We start from the raw sequence: 18,122 nt of genomic DNA, 5'->3' as shown, positions 1-18,122 counted from the left end.
TAAAGAGTCTTATCTGTATTGTCCAACTGACTTCAGCAGAAGAGGTGAATTATGAAAGCTACAGGGCCAGTTAGATGGCTCAGAGAGTTTAGTCAGGAAAATCTGATTTCAAATCTAGCCTCAGACACTCATTAGCTAAGTGACTACAGGCAAGTCACTTAACCCTGTTTACCCTAATCCAAAGGAGAAAGAAATGGCAAACTATTCCAGTATCATTGCCAAGAAAACTCCATGAAGGTATTCCATGGAATCAAGAAGAGTTAGACAGACATAACTAAATGACGGAATTGCAAATGTGTGAAATTTTAGAGAAATAGATTATAATTGGCAGGGATCTTATAAATCATGTCATTTAAACTCTCATTTTGAAGATTAAGAAAATGAGTTGAGTCCCAGAGAAATCAAGGTAGTTGCTGAAGGTTACACAGCTAATTAATGAATGAACTGGACTTTACATCTCCTGACTTCCTTCTCTCTGCTACACCATGATGCTTTTCTTTTTCTGCATTTTATCTCTGTTTAAGACATTACAAGCCCTCTGTCAGGCAGCCAAGCCCAAATGGATATACACTGCATGTGTTTCCACTTATTGTGGTCATGGTGGGAAATCAAGCTCAGCCAAGTTGAGAAATCCATTCAATCTTTTCATTTCCAAATGGACTCAGACCTTCTGGGTTTGGCTTTGTTTGCTATGAGCTAAGCAAGGCTTCCTCTTTCTAATGAAAAACAACAGTTCTTATGAAATACAAAGTTGATGCCAAACATGGATCATTAAAACAGACCCTGCTAATTTTATGATCTCTGATGATTCCGAGATATTAGATAGAGTACCTCCTATGGTAAGAAAAAAGTGGTGCTATTGATGGTGATGGCTGTGGTGGTTTTAATGGTATTGTGGGTGATGGTGGTAGTCATGGTTTTGGTGGTGGGGATGTTGATGGTGCCACTGATGGTGGTGGTGATGGTGATATTGATGGTGGTATTGGTGGTGGTGATAGTGGTGATGTTGATGATGATATTGGTGGTGATGGTGGTGATAATGTTGATGGTGGTATTGGTGGTAGTGATGTTGATAGTGGCATTGGGGGTGGTGATGGTGCTGATGGTGATGGTGGTATTGGTGGTGGTTATGATGTGATGGTTGTGATGATGTAAGTGGGGGAGAAGTGGTGATAATGGGAGTAATTCAGAAGACAAAAAAAGTATAAATAAGATTAAAAGTAGGATGATAAATTTATCTAAAATAACTGTTTTTGAACGCTTCAGAAGTTTCATTTACATAAATGCTCTTAATTTGATTTATATATTATTCTATCTTTAACAAAATGAAACTGCTGTTTGACATCAATTTCCTTCATCTAAATCAAACTGCTGTAAATGTTTAGAAGTAATATGTTTATATTTCATGAAACATTTTTATTATTATTTAAGGCTTTGTACTAATTCACATTGGTCTTCATCCAGATTCATCTAATGAGGAATTTTACCACATTGAGCATTGAAATACTGCCACTGTTTTTTTTTTTTTTAATCAAGAGGAATTATCTTCAGAACAAGAAGGGTAGAACAACAACAACTTGTTAACAAAAAATTGAAATCACACATAATTGAGGAAATAGTAAAAGAGCACTGGAATGATCTCATCAAGGTCAAGTCCTGAGGCCCAGATCAAAAGAATATTTATGAACTATAATTGCTGAGTCACTGTCTATGATTTCTTTTAAAATGGCATGGAGACTAGGCCAGCTCTTACAGGACTGAAAGAAGACAAATATTCTGATATTCAAAAAGGAAATGAAGGTGAATACTTCAGATTATTAGGTTAGTGAGCATCATGTTGATTTTTAACAAAACTTTGCAATGTATTAAAGAGAGTTTTATCTTTTCAAAGAAAGTAGTGATTGCTATGATTTAGCCATGATAGGTTAAATTTATTAATCATGCTAATATGGTTTTACTTTTTGGAGGATACAGTTATTAAATGGTAGATGAAGGGGATTTAATAAGAGTAAAGTGAATAGAAGCTTCTTGACATCAGGAGGTATTTTTATTTCTGCCTTTATATACTCTGTGCCTGCCATAGTGATTTGCATATAATTAGTGCTTAATAAATATTTTGAAGGGGCCTTGATTGATTGACCTGGATTTCAGCAAAGATTTCTCATCATATCTTTACGAACAAGGTAGAATGGTACAGGCTGAATAATACTACATTCAAGTAGATTTGGAACTGATTAAAATTTTGAGGTGAAAAAAGTGTGACAATAACTTAAGGTTAACTTGGAGTAATGCTACTAAGGAAACACTGTACAACTTTTTGACCATATGGTTTTCAATGTTTTTATTATAACTTGGATGAAGACAGATGGCAAGCTTATCAAGGTTACAAGTGGTAGGTAATATCATATTACAAAACTGGAATTCCAAAAACAAAACAAAAAACCCCAAAAAACCAAAAAGCAAAAACAAACAAACAAACAAAACAACTTGGCAGCTTAAGGCAATGGGCTAAACTGAACAGGGGAATAATTTAATATTAGATATATAAAATTCTACATTTAGATCTTTTAAAATCAGATGAAGATATGGGAGAAGAGAATTCATTAGCTCAACAAAGTAAAGACATCTTTCTTAGGAAAAAAAACCCCAACAACAACAACAAGCAGCAGAAATTGCCAGGGAGGGATTTGAATCACCCCTTGATTGAGAGGGAGAAGGGAAAAGGAGGATGAAAGCTAGATAGAAAGTCAATAAGTTGAGTGAAACTCCAAAATTAGAGAAAGAGTTGGCAAACAGGACAAACAGGAGGGGTTGAACTGGGAGAAGAAAAGAAATAACAACATTAAAAAACCCTGTCCTTAAAAAATTGATAATTGTATTTCTCATGTAGTCTGATAAGGGCAGAGTAAGTGAAAGCTGTAGCCTTCCTCATTATCTTTCTGTGAAAACTAATTGTGATAAAATATCTTTTTTTGTCCTCCTTATGGTACTGTTGATTGATACCAAACTTGAAATCTGCTTCTTTTATTCCATTATAGTAACTGACACATAAGAAACACATCACACACAATATCTCATCATATCCTTACGACACCTAGATGATATTAGTATTACCAATAGTATTATTATTGTTTAGTCATTTCAGTTGTATCTAATACTTTGTGACCCCATTGGGGTTCCTCAGTAGAGATACTGGCAAGGTTTGCCATTTCCTTCTCCAGTTCATTTTATAGATGAAGAAAATGAAGCAAACAGGGTTAAATGACTTGTCCAGGGTCACTCAGATGGTAAGTATCTGAAGCTGATTCTGAAGTCAGGTCTTCCTCACTTAAGTTCAACATTCTCTTCACTGCACCACCTAACTACAGATGTTACTTTCCCCATTTTGTGATGAAGACACTACCACTGCAATTCCCAATTTCATATTAGCAAGTATCAGAGGGAGAATATAAACCCAACCCTCTCCTAATTCTCTTTCCTTTCTGTATTTTCAATCATTCATTGTAGTAATCCTCCCTTCCAGTTTTATTTCTTCTACAAATCTGTTATACATGCTCTCTGTTAAATCATTTTTTAAAAGCTTTTTTTTATTTTCAAAATGTGCATAAATAGTTTTCAACATTTACCCTTGCAAAACCATGTCTTCCAATTTTTTTTCTCCCTCTCTTCCCCCTACCCCTTTCCCTAGATGGCAAGCAATCTAATATGTCTTAAACATGTGCAATTCTTTCATACATATTTCTACATTTATCATGCTGTACAAGAAAAATCAGGTCAAAAAGGAAAAAAGTGAGAAAGAAAACAAACAAAAAGCAAACAAACAACAACAAAAGAGTGAACATAAAGATAGTATATGATCCACACTCAGTTCCCACAGTCCTTTCTCTAGGTACAGATGTAGAATCTCTACATAGATTTGAGACTGATTAATCCTTGTTTAAACACAAATATGCTGACAATGCTGATTCCCAGATCTAGCAAATGGCACTCTTGTTAAAAAAAATGAAATAAGATTAGGTTGCTATGATTTCATAAGCATCTGTATTGACTCATAGTGGTCAACACTCCTTTTTAAGTACTTACAAATCATCTACGTAGTATTGTCTAGAATTTTGCCAGGAATTGAGGTCAAGATCTCTGACCTACAGTCTGGAAAATCTGCCTTCCCTATTTGAAAACTGCAGCATTTAAGTTGTGGTTCATTTCCTGCTTTCATAGTTTCTTAAAGATCCCAGTTTTTTTTTTTTTTTTTTTTTTTTTTTAAGATTAAGAGGGATTCAACAATCATGGTGATATGTTTCCTCTGTATCCAAGGCTATAGTTCATTTGAATCTCATGACTAGATTTCTTTGAAATACCTAGATGCTTTCTAATCAGGATATCATTAGTTTGGAATTAATCGACAAGCCAATTAGTTGTGTTTTATCCTTCTTAGTGTGAAGATTGCCTTCTTTGGTAGGGAAAATGGAAGAGAAATGAAGTTTTCCTCTCTGGGTTCAAATGAGACAATGTTTCCTAAGAAGACCAGAGGCCTGAGCCTTTGAATAGAAGGTTTGGGTTTTATAACTTTTTGTGTGTTATTATTGTTGTTGTTTAGAGAAGACAGTATGTAAGAGGACAGAAAGATTCTGGTATATTCATAAAACTGTTCCGGCAACTTTGGACAAGTTTTGGACAAGGTATCTTTTTCACTCAACCTTCTCAAGTGGCATCAATATTCTCAGACCAATTGAGATAATTAAACTTCTTCCTTATCAGGGAGAATGGAAGATATATATAAGGAAGTGACCCTTATTTAATTTATTAAAATATGTTACTTAAGCATTTCTATTCTATTTTTCCTAGCATCTGTTCTGTATTTGTGCCTGATAAAAATAAAAAAAAAATTATGATAATAGCAATCTACCATTTTTATATTTATAAAGAATGACCAAGTGTCAAATTGAAAATGGATAAGATTTGGAAAATAGCTTCCTCTGAATTTGCCACATCACCTCTAGTCCCTTCGCAGTTTGAAGGGATTAAATATCAAAAAAAGATCTGCTCTCTATTGTACATTGTACTTGAGGAAGAGCATGCTCAGTGATTTTTCATCCATTATTCCCAGAACATATTTTATTATGAGGGTGTTAAAATCCTATCCAAACCCCCAAATATACAATTAGTTGCTAAATATTGCTCTTTCTATCTCAATATCTCCTGTATCTGCTTTCTTTGGTACCATGTCTACCACCTTGGTTAAGATTTTCATCTCCTCTTTTCTGGAGTGCTAATTATTCTGATTAGCCTTCTAATTATGCTCCCTGTTTAAAATGTATCCACATTTTAATCCATCCTCCACACAAATAACCAGATGATTTTCTAAAGTACAGATTTGGCCATATTACCTCTCTACTGTACATTCAGTGACCATTTTCTCTAGGAGCAAGAAAAGTTCCACTAGCAGGCTTTTGAAGCTTCTCACTACCTGGCCCTTCCAAAGTTTCAACCTTGTTATCTATATTCTGCTTCTTCCTGAAGTCTATGGAGCATCTGCACCAGCTTTCTTTTTGTTTCTCATGTATCACTCTCCATTTCCCATCTCTATTCCTTATATAGGCTGTCTCCATATTCCTGGAATAAATTCCCATCACATTTCCTTTTTTTTAAATGAATAAAAAACACTTATTATGCTAATATCAAGCATTATCCATCTTACTTCTCATTTCCAGAACTCCTTGTTTCTTTCAAAATGCTGTTCAGATGCCACCTTCAATATGAAGTCTTTTTGAATTCCTTGGATGCTAATACTTCCTCCCCATAAATTTACCTGGTATTAATTTATATATTTTGTGTATGTCTACTTATGTATATGTCCCCTAATAGAAAAGAAACTCCTTGAGGATAGAGGCTATTTCTTTTTTGTCTTTATAGCTTCAGTACTTAGCACTATTCAGGGACAAAGTAGGCAGTTAATAAATCTTTATTTCTGGTTCCAGTAAACCTCAACCATGACCTACATTCATACCTTAGACACCATCTTGTCCCAAGTGTTAGAATTAATAGTTAGTACTCTAAGAAGAATTCAGGACAAAAGGAAAGGTGGTGGTAAATTATAATGATTTAAGGCATTCAAAGCACTTTATAAATTTCTCATATGATCCCTGGGAAATAGATGCTATTATTATCTCCATTTTACAGATGAAAAATAGGTGGACATTCTGATTTTATTCTATCACAAGGACATGGAGAAGCCAATTCCTAAGTAGAATTCAAGTTAACCATTCATTCAGGAAAGCTCCTATTCCAAAAAGAAATCCAGGTCTCTTCACTAAAGGACTAAGGGAAACCTGCATCAGTGTGGTATTCTAATCAAACCAGCTGAGTTGTTATAATGAGAAAACTGAAGGATCCAAATTCCACTTTCCTAAGGACCCAGACAGAATCTTAGAAGAAAAAATTATGGCTCTGATCTGTATCTGCATTCCTCTCCTGCCTCTTCCTGAATGGTGCAAACACCACAGGGTAGCACCTCTCTAGAGTTTTTCTTGGTTTAAAAGATAGAAAGTCCTTGAAAACTTCCCAGCCAAAGCTTTAGTATGTACCCAGAACATCTGGTTCACTCTAGCAAAGCCAGCATTAATCAGCTTATTTCTGAGGCAAGGATTGATACTTGGAGTGGAGTGGGGTCTCACCCTGGAATAATCCATCAGAAAGTATGACTGCCCTATCTCTGAAATCTTATATATTTCCCCCTCCCTGTTTGAACAATAGCCTATATGTCATCTTTCTCTTATGCTGTTTAACTTTCTTTATAAGTCTTACCCCTGGCCCTGTTGTAAGTTTTGGCATGGTGGGGCTCATGAATTATATTTTCCAGTTCTTCCTTAGGCATAGTAAGTAGTCAATAAATATTTGCTGAATGGACCCCAGCTGGTTAATGTTGTCTAACAATACATAGAAGGTGTGGGAAAAGGCAGCCATACTTTGGTGGGTAGAGTCTAAGCTTCAGTATCTAGCTCACCCTGGGTAGATTTAAACTCTGGCTGAACAAGGATGATCAAATAGTCCATCAAATCCATGAATTCTCTTAAGTTTTTGAAGCCCCAATGAAAGTTATCTATCTTCGGGAAGTAATTATATGACTAAATTATAAATATGTCAAGATAATGTGAATGTAGGTCAGAATGATAAAAGGGACAATTGATTCTATGTAAGAACAGAGATTCTATTATCTGTAGGAAACTTAGTTCTTTACAGGTGGCAGAGAAATGTTAAGAAAGAGAGAAAATGAGAGAGAGGGAGGAAGGGAAGAGGAAAGAAAGAGAGAGAGAGAGAGAGAGAGAGAGAGGAGAGAGAGAGAGAGAGAGAGAGAGAGAGAGAGAGAGAGAGAAAGAGAGAGAGAGAGAGAGAGAGAGAGAGAGAGAGAGAGAGAGAGAAAGAGAGAGAGAAGCAGCAGCATAATGGGACAAGCACTTGACAGAAGATTTGAGTTCATCCTCTCTTTGACACTATCTGTGTTAGATAATAGGTAAATCATTTAGCTTCTTTGTATGCTCAATCTCCTCATATGTAAGTATGGGGCAAAGACAAGGATTACTGAGAGGAAAGTGTTGGAAGCACTGTGTAAAATGCATTATTCAAGTATTTCTATCACTTTAGCTATTTAGAATCAGAGCCTCAGAGAAGTCCAACGGTCTTTTTAAGGTCACATAGGTAGTGTCAGAGACAGTATTTGAACCCTGGTTCTCTGATTCCAGCATCAAGAGTCTTTCATTGGACCAGATAGGATATAGAGAATGCTGTTCTTGGCATCAGGATGATTTGAATTCCAATCATGGCACATAGTCGGATGACCTGAGGAAATTATTTAGCCTCTTTGCCAGTCTCGAAGTTTTATTACTTAATTACTCAACATTACAACCTGAAATTTGGGGAAAAAACAAACCCGCATGACTTGTTAGTGATCCATCTTTTGATATGATTTGATCTTCGCCATTTTTGGAGACAATGGTCTATAAATATTCAGAGAATAGCAAAATTCCCCCTAATTAAGGCAAAATGTCAATCTGAATTATGGAGCATAAGAAGCGGACATCACTTTGATGTATTTTAGTCTCCTTATTAGTTCATGTGTCTGCCTGAACTCCAGCCTAGTTTCTGAGGCAATGATTAGCATCATTCTTCAAGTCAGTTTTTGAGATACCAGAAATTCCAGCTTGAAAACTATGATCCTAGGTCCCACAGCTAATAAGTATTTAAGGCATGATTTGAAGTCAGATCTTCTTGATACCATGTAAAGCACTCTTTTAACTGTACCACTTGCCTAGATGACTTTTCTTGGCAGGAAATACTTTTGGAAAATGTAGGGTTGCCTTGAATGTTGATATTGGCAGCTTGCTTAGGGAAGGAAATGGGTACTCACTTCCAAGCCCCCAGCCTTTTGGATCCATAGCCAATCACTACATGGACAGCATCATTGTCATGATACAAAAGAGTAATCTGGTATGCAAGTACCATGGCTGTTAGGAGAGTAAGAAATGATTATCAATGGTCTGCAGATGTGCTGCTGCTTTAGAGATATAGTTGTGCCTTACTAAACACCATGCTAAGAAATCTAAGTCTTTTGCTTGGTATGTGTTTATCCACAAATAGGTGATTGTATACAGCATACATACATAAATATATCTCATAACCACACATCTATATATCATTTACCTTTTTGGATGTGCACACACTGTGTGTGTAGGGCAGCAAGGTGGTGCAGTAAGTAGAATACTAGGTCTGGAGTCAGAAAAGCTCATCTTCTGAGTTCAAATCTGGCCTCAAACTTACTAGCTTTATTACTTAACCTTATGGACCAAAGTTTCTTCATTTGTCAAATGAACTAGAGAAGGAAATGGCAAACCACTCGAATATCTCTGCCAAGAAAACAGCAAATGGAGTTGGATATGACAGAAATATGATTGAATAACAATACGCACATATACACGCTATCACACTGATTATATCTCTCTATAGACATTCCTCTCCAGGAAGCATTGCTGACCTTTCTCTCGGATTTTCTCTGCTATGTTCAAGAAATCTTTTTAGCTTGGAAGGTCACTTGAGCCTTAAATTTCACCTGTTGGAAATTCCCTCTTCCCTTCTAGCCTCTCCAAATCCTACATGCTAGCTTTGGAACCAAAGGAGCTAGGACCTTGGATAAGGATAAGCTATTCATTATATTTGTACCTGAATCTTAGTTCTTTAATTTCCTTTGTTTGTAAAAGGATGTGTGTGTGTGTGTGTGTGTGTGTGTGTGTGTGTGTGTGCACACGCACGTGCACATGCTCTCATTTACCTTTCAGGGAAAGTATGATGAAATGCTTATGTTTTCTGTTCATTAATATGTGCATATGAGTCTTTGTTATAGAAAGTCTCGAAGTTACTTTGGAATGGGAGCTGAGTCAAAGAGAAAAAATGCATCCCTGGAGAGAGGTCAGATGCTCCGTAATGAACCCTAGTTCTTCTGAGTCTCAAGTTCCTTACTGGAGGTTCCTTGGACTCATAAGATATATGTTGGGACGTCATTTACTTCATTTGTAAGTCCTGGTGTGGAAAATCCCTTTTTCATGTGTATTAGTAACATGACTGCAATGTAGTCTTACAGAGTTACTTAGGGACCCAGATTAAGTAACTTGTTTACTTAACACAGCTAGTGATGAATGTCACAAGCAAGAGTTGATTCCAAGCCTTCTTGATTCTAATTTTGTTTGGCCCCAGAGGGAGAATGAAGAGCAGGTCAAAAGGCAGACTCAAGATCAACATAAGGAACTTCTCTACAGTCAAAGGTGCCTCAAAGTAAAATGAGGGAAATATTGACCTTCCTTTCCTTGGATGGAAATAAAGTTGCACAAACACAAGATTAGGGGTGTCAGAGAGGGAATTCCTTTCTACTTATAGATTCTATGGTTCTTTGATTTAAAATCTTATGAGATAATTTTCTTCCTCCCCCCGACTCCTACTATCAATGCCTACCTATCATTTTGTAGTTTCCTAATTTGATTACTGTTTTAAACACAGCATTCATTCATTTACTTATTCAAACATTTATTATGTGCCTGGTATGCTAGTTGTTGGTGAGAAAAAAAATGGCTGACTTCAAGAAACTTATTTTCTTTGAGAAAATAATTCAGGCTTTATTAAGCTTAAGACAGAATCTTCACTGAATTCATACTGCCTACCTCCTTATGACATGAAGATAATTCTGAAATCTTGAAAACTATGCCAAGGCAGTGCACGCACAGGTTGGACCTACCAAACCTGGAAAGGTATCCAGACCTAGCTAAAATTGGAAAGGCTTATCACCAAAAGATGGCCACCAAATGATCAATTTTTATAAGCCTGGCGATAACTAGTGAAAGGGAGTACATGACTCATGTCAATAAGGATCCTCATTTTGATGTGATCATCAATCTCTTAAAGTATTAGAGAGACTGTTAAATTTTAGAATATGCAATCAAAGTAGTCCCAGATCTTCTTTCCTTCTTTCTCCTTTACCTTCTCTTCTCTCTTCCCTTCTCTCTCCTATTCCTCTTTTCCTTTAGCTCCTCTTCCCAGGACATAGCTAAATGAACTAGCAGTCCCATGTTGAACACTATGAGGAATATTTATTGCTATCTTACACTAGCATGGATGACACAGCAAGTGCACATTCCTCCCTGAACAAAATAAGCTAGGAGTTTCTGTTCTGTATATACTGCTTTTTAAATGTCAACATTTGAAAATTGGAGCTCTCAGGGGATTTGTTTCTTTCCAATCTGTTGTCCCCCAGTGCAGCCCTCTGGACTGTAGTTGGCTCGCCAGAACTCAGCAACCAGAGGAGGCTATATTCTGCAGGTGACTAACTTGTTAAATAGTATAGGATCTAATGAAGTAAGGAGTATAGACTTTTAAGACATTTTAGTTGTGTGTGTGTGTGTGTGTGTGTGTGTGTGTGTGTGTGTGTGTGTGTTACTGGAAAAGTCAATTGGTTGCAACTTGGCATAGTAAATAGAATGTTGGGTCTGGAATTAGGAATCAAATCTGACCTCACATACTTACTAGTTGTGTGACTCAGCTAGGCTTATTGCTGTCTGGCTCAGTTTCCTCCATTGTAAAATGGGGATAATAGCAGCACCTACCTCCAAGGGTTGTTATGATGATCAAATGAGATATTTGTAAAGTACTTAGCACAATGATTGGCACATAGTAGATATTTAAGAAATGATTGTTACTTTTCTGCTTTCCATTTGGCTTAATTATTATGGCAAGTTAGTTCTCTAAAAGATCCCCATTACAAGACAATTCTGGATCTTGACCTTTGTAGGTCAAAGGGAATGGATGGATATATAGGATATGTAGCTGTAAGGTCTGTTCAAAGGCAATTATAAAGAATCCATTTCCTAGATCTCTAAAGCATAAAGACTTAAGTGGATGAAGGGGTATCTGCAAATCTCCAGTGAGGGGTCCTACCCTATAAGACTTATCTTATTAATGGACAGAATAAGCAGTGGCCAATTTGGAGTAATGTGAAGCTCTCTGAAAAGTCTGATCTGCCAGTTCATTCATTCATCACTTAGAATTAATGAAAAAGAACAAATCTCAGGAACAGTCTAGTCCTAAACAATTCCAGTAAGAATTTCTTGTAAAAGATTCTCAAGAACGGGAATTCAACTATCGTCATTCAAAAACTGGTTTGTTGAAGTCTTAATGGATACTGAAGGGGAGTAGGAGATCATTAAAGCATAAAAAGGTTCATTTGCTTGCTGGTTGTAGCGTTTCAATCTAGCTGGCTGACTCCTGACTAAATGGGGAAAACACAATTAATTAAAAAGATATAAGGAATTAATTTGGAAGCCAATTGTTTCATCATGGACTTTACTGAAAGCATAGATTCTGTATTTTTTTTGCAGGAATAAATGGTGTGAGTATCCATTTTATGACATACAAATGTATGTCACCTTTATTTCTTTATCAGATATCATAAGTCTATTGAGAGTCCTGCATCTACTTAGAGATGAAAGACTACCCTCTATATGTTTATTATCTTGAGTTCTTATTTAGGGTTTGAAGCCCCTGTTGTTACTTAATTTGTGAAAACTGAGACATGAGCTATTCTCAGGCTATACTTAAGGATTTGCAGAATAAACTCTGGATTGGGAAATGATAAGATAAAAAAATGATTTTCTGAGAATTCTCTAGTGATTGAACCCAATTTACATGAATTTGAAGCTGAAAGAGAGGGTGGTCTCAGGGCCACAGGGTCTATTTATTTTGTGTCAATTTATTTGCATATGTGTTGTTTCCTTGGAGCAGAATGTAGCTCCTTGAGGTAGCTCTGTTTTTTCACCCCCAGTGTTCATTTATGACATGGTTTAATTATTATGGCAAGTTAGTTCTCTAAAAGACCCTCTTCATAAGTTTTGCACATGATAGGCACTTAAAAATAATTGAATTGAAAAGACAGTCAGAAAAAGATACTTAAAGGACTGGTTGTACAAAGTTCCTCATCTCTTAGTATGATATTGATTGGAACAAATACTTAAGGAAATTAAATAAAGAGGAAGAGAATACAGTTCTAAGAAAGACAGAATTCACCATGACTTAGTAGGGAATAATAGTCAGGTCCTTGGGATATGAATTGCTGCTTATGCCCTTGCGCCAGAAAGATCATTCCTTGATAACAGGACTAGAATTTTGAGCAGAATCTTTAAATTACTTTATTCAAAAAGTGCCTTACCCTTTTTCATTGTAAGTAACTTGAGGTCAATTTACTAAATTTGCCCTGCCCTGGGCCAGCACCAGTGTCCTGAAAAGCAGTATGTCAAGCAGCAAGTATATCTCTTTATATCTATTCTGGCACAAAATCAAAGTAAGTTAAGCATTTAATAATGATGATGATGATCATGATGATGATGATGATAGATAACATTTATATAGTGCCTACCAATATCAGGTATTTTGCTAAGCACTTTACATATTTCATTTCATCCTCACAACAATTCTGGGAAGCAAGTACTATTATTGTCTACATTTTACAGATGAGGAGACCGAGGCAAACAGAGATTGAATGATTTACCTGGGGTCATACGTCTAGTATATGTAAGAGGCCAAATTTGGACTAAGATTTTCTTTTCTACAAATCTGGTGCTCTACCCACTATACCTCCTAAGTAGTTGAGTATTAAAGAGTTCAGTGATGCTATCATTTAACAAGATAGAGGTGGGAGGATACTTCCTATCAAAGAGCATGTGAAGAAGGTATGGACTTATATGATTTAAAGGGATCCAGGTGCCTGCCTTATTGACCAACTTCTCTTAGGAAAGAAGAACAACTATAATTTGATAAGAAGTTAATTTCAGGTGAGTGTTTATATATGTTACTGCTAAGAGATCCTACAGAATCAAGGGGAAGAAACTATATGTATATATCAGAATGGGGCATAGACCTGTGATTTTAATGTCATAGGGAACTCCTAATGGAGGGAAGAAATTCCCTCTTTTGGTCTAGGTTGACCAAAAGTTAGTAAAGACTGTGGTTTGTCCCCAGATCATATAGCTATTGTATATTGGAGTCACACACACACACTATGTACCATCTATATCACTTCCCCTGCATGATCCCTTATTTGTAATGGTACCAATAGCTCCCCCTACATGAACTTCTACTTATCAATATTCTATTTCAGTTTTTTTTATGGACTGAAATGTTTCATGATTCATAACCATCCCACATACCAGCATCATGTTTATATTATAAAAGATGGGACCTTGCATCAGGGAAAGGATTGAGGTCATTGAAATGACTTTGCTATTATATAACGCTATTGTGAAAATCATTTAAACACCCATCGAGGGCATCTTTGATGAGAGTATTAAAGATTCTCCCAAATGATATTCCATGGTAGATCCTCATACAATTGATCGAAAGTTATAGAAAATACACTCTCATACTGAAATTGCTGCTTGATAACTACAAGAAATTTCTGATTTATTAAATCTTCAAAGTCTTAATAAAGTCCTTTGTGCATTTATGATGATAGCTCATATTTATATAGTTCTTTAAAGTTTGCAAAAGTGCTCCATATATGATTTGATCATGACTATGAGCTCAGGGGTTGTACTATTATTTTCTTCATTTTACAGATAGGAAACTGAGACTCAAAAGAGATCAAGGTCAAATAGCTATTAAGTGTCTGAAATGGAATTTGAACCCAGATATTTCTTATTCTAAAACTAACTCCTTAACCATTCCATTGTGCTGCTAAAACTATAATAAAATGATATAGGTGAATTCTGAGTCGCTACTGTTGCTTTCTTTACTTTGGAGTCTATATCTCTTTTACTGAAGCCTAGAATCCCATGGTTAAGAATATGTTTATTCTTATGTTACATTAAATATGTTAAGAAAATGTTTAAGATTCCTTTCTTTGTAAATCTCTGGATACTGAAGAGGTTCTGGCCAATGTAGAATTTCATGCATAGAAGTTCTGTCTTGAAGACCTTTTTTTGGTCTTACAGCCCTTATAGCCCTAGGAGTCGCTGGGAAAGTGCTCTCAGAAGATAACTACTCACCAACATGAGTATGGACACCTCTTGCTGTAACGGCAACAATAAAACTGCCATTCTCGGTCTAGGACTGATTCAAAGTACCGGCTCTGGAACCCAGCCACCAGGCCATTGCTGGAGCATGTCTGGTACCTGAGAGAAAATACACAACCCCACGGTATTATTCTTTTGGGTTCACATTTAGCACTCTTACTGATTGATTCACATGTGGTCTTTACTTAGACATTAATGTTCTATATATCAGAATATACAATGCAGATGTTGGCCAAGTAAATCATCCACAGAAACATTTAGTTCCAGAAATGACTTAATTAAGAAAATAAAGACTCCTATTTACCACATAGGACCATAGAATCCTAGATCTAGAGGTGAAAGGGACCTTGAAGTCCATACATTCCAGGTCCTTTGTTGGTCAGTTGAGGAAAGATATGAAGAGAGTAAATGAATGAATGAGTTATTGATTTAACTGTAAAACCTCCTTTGCTGATATAAAGGCAGGCCTAAATAATTGGAGAAACAAGTGCTCATGGAAAGTTAGAGCCAATGTAATAAAAATTAGCAATAATATATAAATTAATCTATTCATTCAGTCTATGCCAATCAATTTGCCAAAAGAATATTTTACATATAGACCTAGAAAAAATTCTTAAAAAGAAACAAAAGGTCAAGAATTGCAAGGATAATGATGAAAAACATCTCAAACTGTACTACATAGAAATAATCATTAAATAAAAACTCCAAGAGCACCAGCCCTGAAGTCAGGAGGACTTGAGTTCAAATCTTTGACCTGGTTATACTACTACTAAGTATACATTAAAAATCAAAGACAAAAAGGATTTATGTGTACAAAAATATTTGCATCAATTCTCTTTATGGTAGCGGAAACCAAAATTTCTAACTATTCTACTGAGAAATGAATAAAGTGTAGTACATGAATATAATGGAATACTATTGTACCATAATAATTATTAAAATGTACAATTTCAGAGGAATCTCGGAAGACCATTATGAACTGAAAGAGAACAATTTATACAGTTATAACAACATTATAACAACTTTAAATGACTTCTAAAGATTGATCAATTCAATTTAAAATGAGCCCAAAAGAACGAAGACAAAATATGTTATTTACCTTCTGAGAGCTGATGAACTTAAAATGTAGAAAGAGAGAGACATACATTTATATTTACAGATATAGTCAATTGGGAATTTATTTTTTCAGATCACATAGCTATATATTGAGGACTTAAAAAAAAAGTTTGCTGAATGAATTAGTTGGAATGGTAGATTGACTTTAAAATATTTGTTAATTAAAAGAACAAAACAAAACAAAAATATTAATGGATGATTATGAAGGCATTAATTAGGTGCTTACTATACATTATGAACTCTATTAAGAACTAGGGGTATACAAATATAAGCAAGCAAGATAGTCCCTCCTCCAAGAGGACCTCACATTCTAATAGAGGAAGATTGTGTGTGTGTGTGTGTGTGTGTGTGAAAGAGAAAGAAGACTGAAAAAACAACACTGGATTTGATAACTTAAGAGCTAATTAGTCACTTACATAGGATCACAGTTTTGAACTCGCCTGTGGTTTAATGGCAGCCGTAACCATTCTGCCATAGACTACACTATAATAATTCTTCAGAAATTACATACTAAATATATAGAAAGTAGATACTGGTTGACAAGTTAAATCGATGAGGGTTATAAGAAATTCCCTGCCTCTCTGTCATTCATTCCACACAAATGAAATGTGGAAGATTGGCAGCTGGTGAAATATGTGCAACAATACACATGGGAAATACACATAAATAATCTAAGGAGTGCTTAGCATTCAAAAGATCTTTCTCAGCTTGCAGGTAGACATGGCCACATACACAATACAATCAAGCATATATATATGTATATTATGTATAATATGCATGATTATATACAACCATATAATTGTACTTAATTATATAGTCTCATATGTAATGTGTTTGATTATACAGTATGGATATATGTGCATATAACATATAACCATATATAATATATGAATATACAGCTATATAATCACGTGATAATATATATAATGATATTTATGATGTATTATTATATATGTTTATATACATGTATGATATGTGTTTGTGTGTATCTAGGTATGTTTGCATTGCAGGTATGCATGGGATTCATATACACACACACACATATATATATATATATATTTTATTTACATTTTACAAATTTTTTATCTTTTTTTTTACATTAATTTTTTTTTTATCTTTACATTTTATAAAAGACATCATTGTCAAAATGGCCTCCTGCAAAGCTTCCTAGATTCTTCACCAGCCAGCTGGAATGGGTCTAAGTCTTAGCTCTGCCATCTACTCCCTTTTGCATTCCATCTTTCTGGGAGTTTCTTCATAAATAAAATGAAAAGGTTAGATAGATGACCTCTGAAGTTTCTTCCAGAAGCACTAACTCTGTGATCACATGGTCCTCATCACATTTGAGCTCAGTGAGATATGATGGTTTAAATCTCTCATTCAATCCATATTCAGGTTCATATCCCACCCCCAGTCAGATATTGTTCCTGGGCAAGATACCCTCTCTTAACCTGAGTTCCCTCCTCTATAAAATGAGGATAATGATATATGTTACAGATAGATTGTGTGGTGTAATGGTTAGAAAGCTGGATGCAAACTCAAGAAAATCTGGATTTAAGTCACATCCCTGGAATATCCTGGCTATGTGACCTTAGAGATATCACCAAAGTCCTCTCTGTTTTGTGGAGTTCTCTAACACCAAAAGGGCAGAGCAGAAGCTGATCTGCTTTGGCAGAAGGGGTTTCTTTCACTAATGAAATCATGTCTGATCTTGAAAGAAAAAACACTGGTAGGATCTACCTCACAGGACTGGTGTGAAATTCATATGAAATAAATTTGTTTTGCAAACTCTCAGGTATATGAAGTTTCCCTCAAAAGTACCTTTCAACATTGTCACTGACCCACTTGAGAATCTTAAAAAGGTTCCCGTGTTCAAATTTTGTTAATATTACTAATTCATATGCCAAAATATATAAATACATCACAGAAAGGCTCTCCCTAAAATATTGCTGCCACTTTTGAGATTATTTGTGTATTATTTCTCATGTGTATGTTGTTGAACACATTTCACCATCATTTAAGCAATCAGCAAATATTCTTTGATCATGCATTAGGGCCCTGGGCTAAATGCTTGGGGATATAAAGAAAGAGCAAAAACACAGAAAGTAAAAAAAAAAAAAAAAACCAACAATGATTACCTACTAATGGGAGAGGCAATAAGAGAATAAATAGATGCTTACAAGACACAAATAGAGAACACATAAGGTAACCTTGGCAGTTTCATGTAACTGAGAAGGGGGCAGGGCATTCAGAAAGGTTCACTGCAAAATGGGGCTTTTGAACTGAGTCTGAACAGAAGCAAGAGGTGTCAAAAGATGGAGATGAGAAGGAAGACTTGCCAGGAATTGAAGCAAGCCATCATATGACCTGGAAAGGGAGTTTGGGGTATAGAGTGGAAAGGGA

The 18,122-nt window shown here is 35.6% G+C and overlaps 1 protein-coding gene across 1 annotated transcript in view; it reads right to left on the bottom strand.

Annotated features, from left to right (window-relative positions):
• DPT (dermatopontin) overlaps positions 1-18,122 on the bottom strand; it is a 36,915-nt gene that overhangs the window by 6,392 nt on the left and 12,401 nt on the right. Inside the window, exon 2 of the mRNA XM_051999003.1 lies at positions 14,577-14,702. Within this exon, the coding sequence (XP_051854963.1) occupies positions 14,577-14,702 (126 nt within the window). The remainder of the gene's footprint in view (positions 1-14,576; positions 14,703-18,122) is intronic.

This window comes from Antechinus flavipes, chromosome 4, assembly GCF_016432865.1.
Source record: "Antechinus flavipes isolate AdamAnt ecotype Samford, QLD, Australia chromosome 4, AdamAnt_v2, whole genome shotgun sequence".
Classification (NCBI taxonomy): domain Eukaryota; kingdom Metazoa; phylum Chordata; class Mammalia; order Dasyuromorphia; family Dasyuridae; genus Antechinus; species Antechinus flavipes.
The sequence above is the reverse complement of the archived record's forward strand: the minus strand, read 5'-3'. Positions and strand labels throughout refer to the sequence as shown.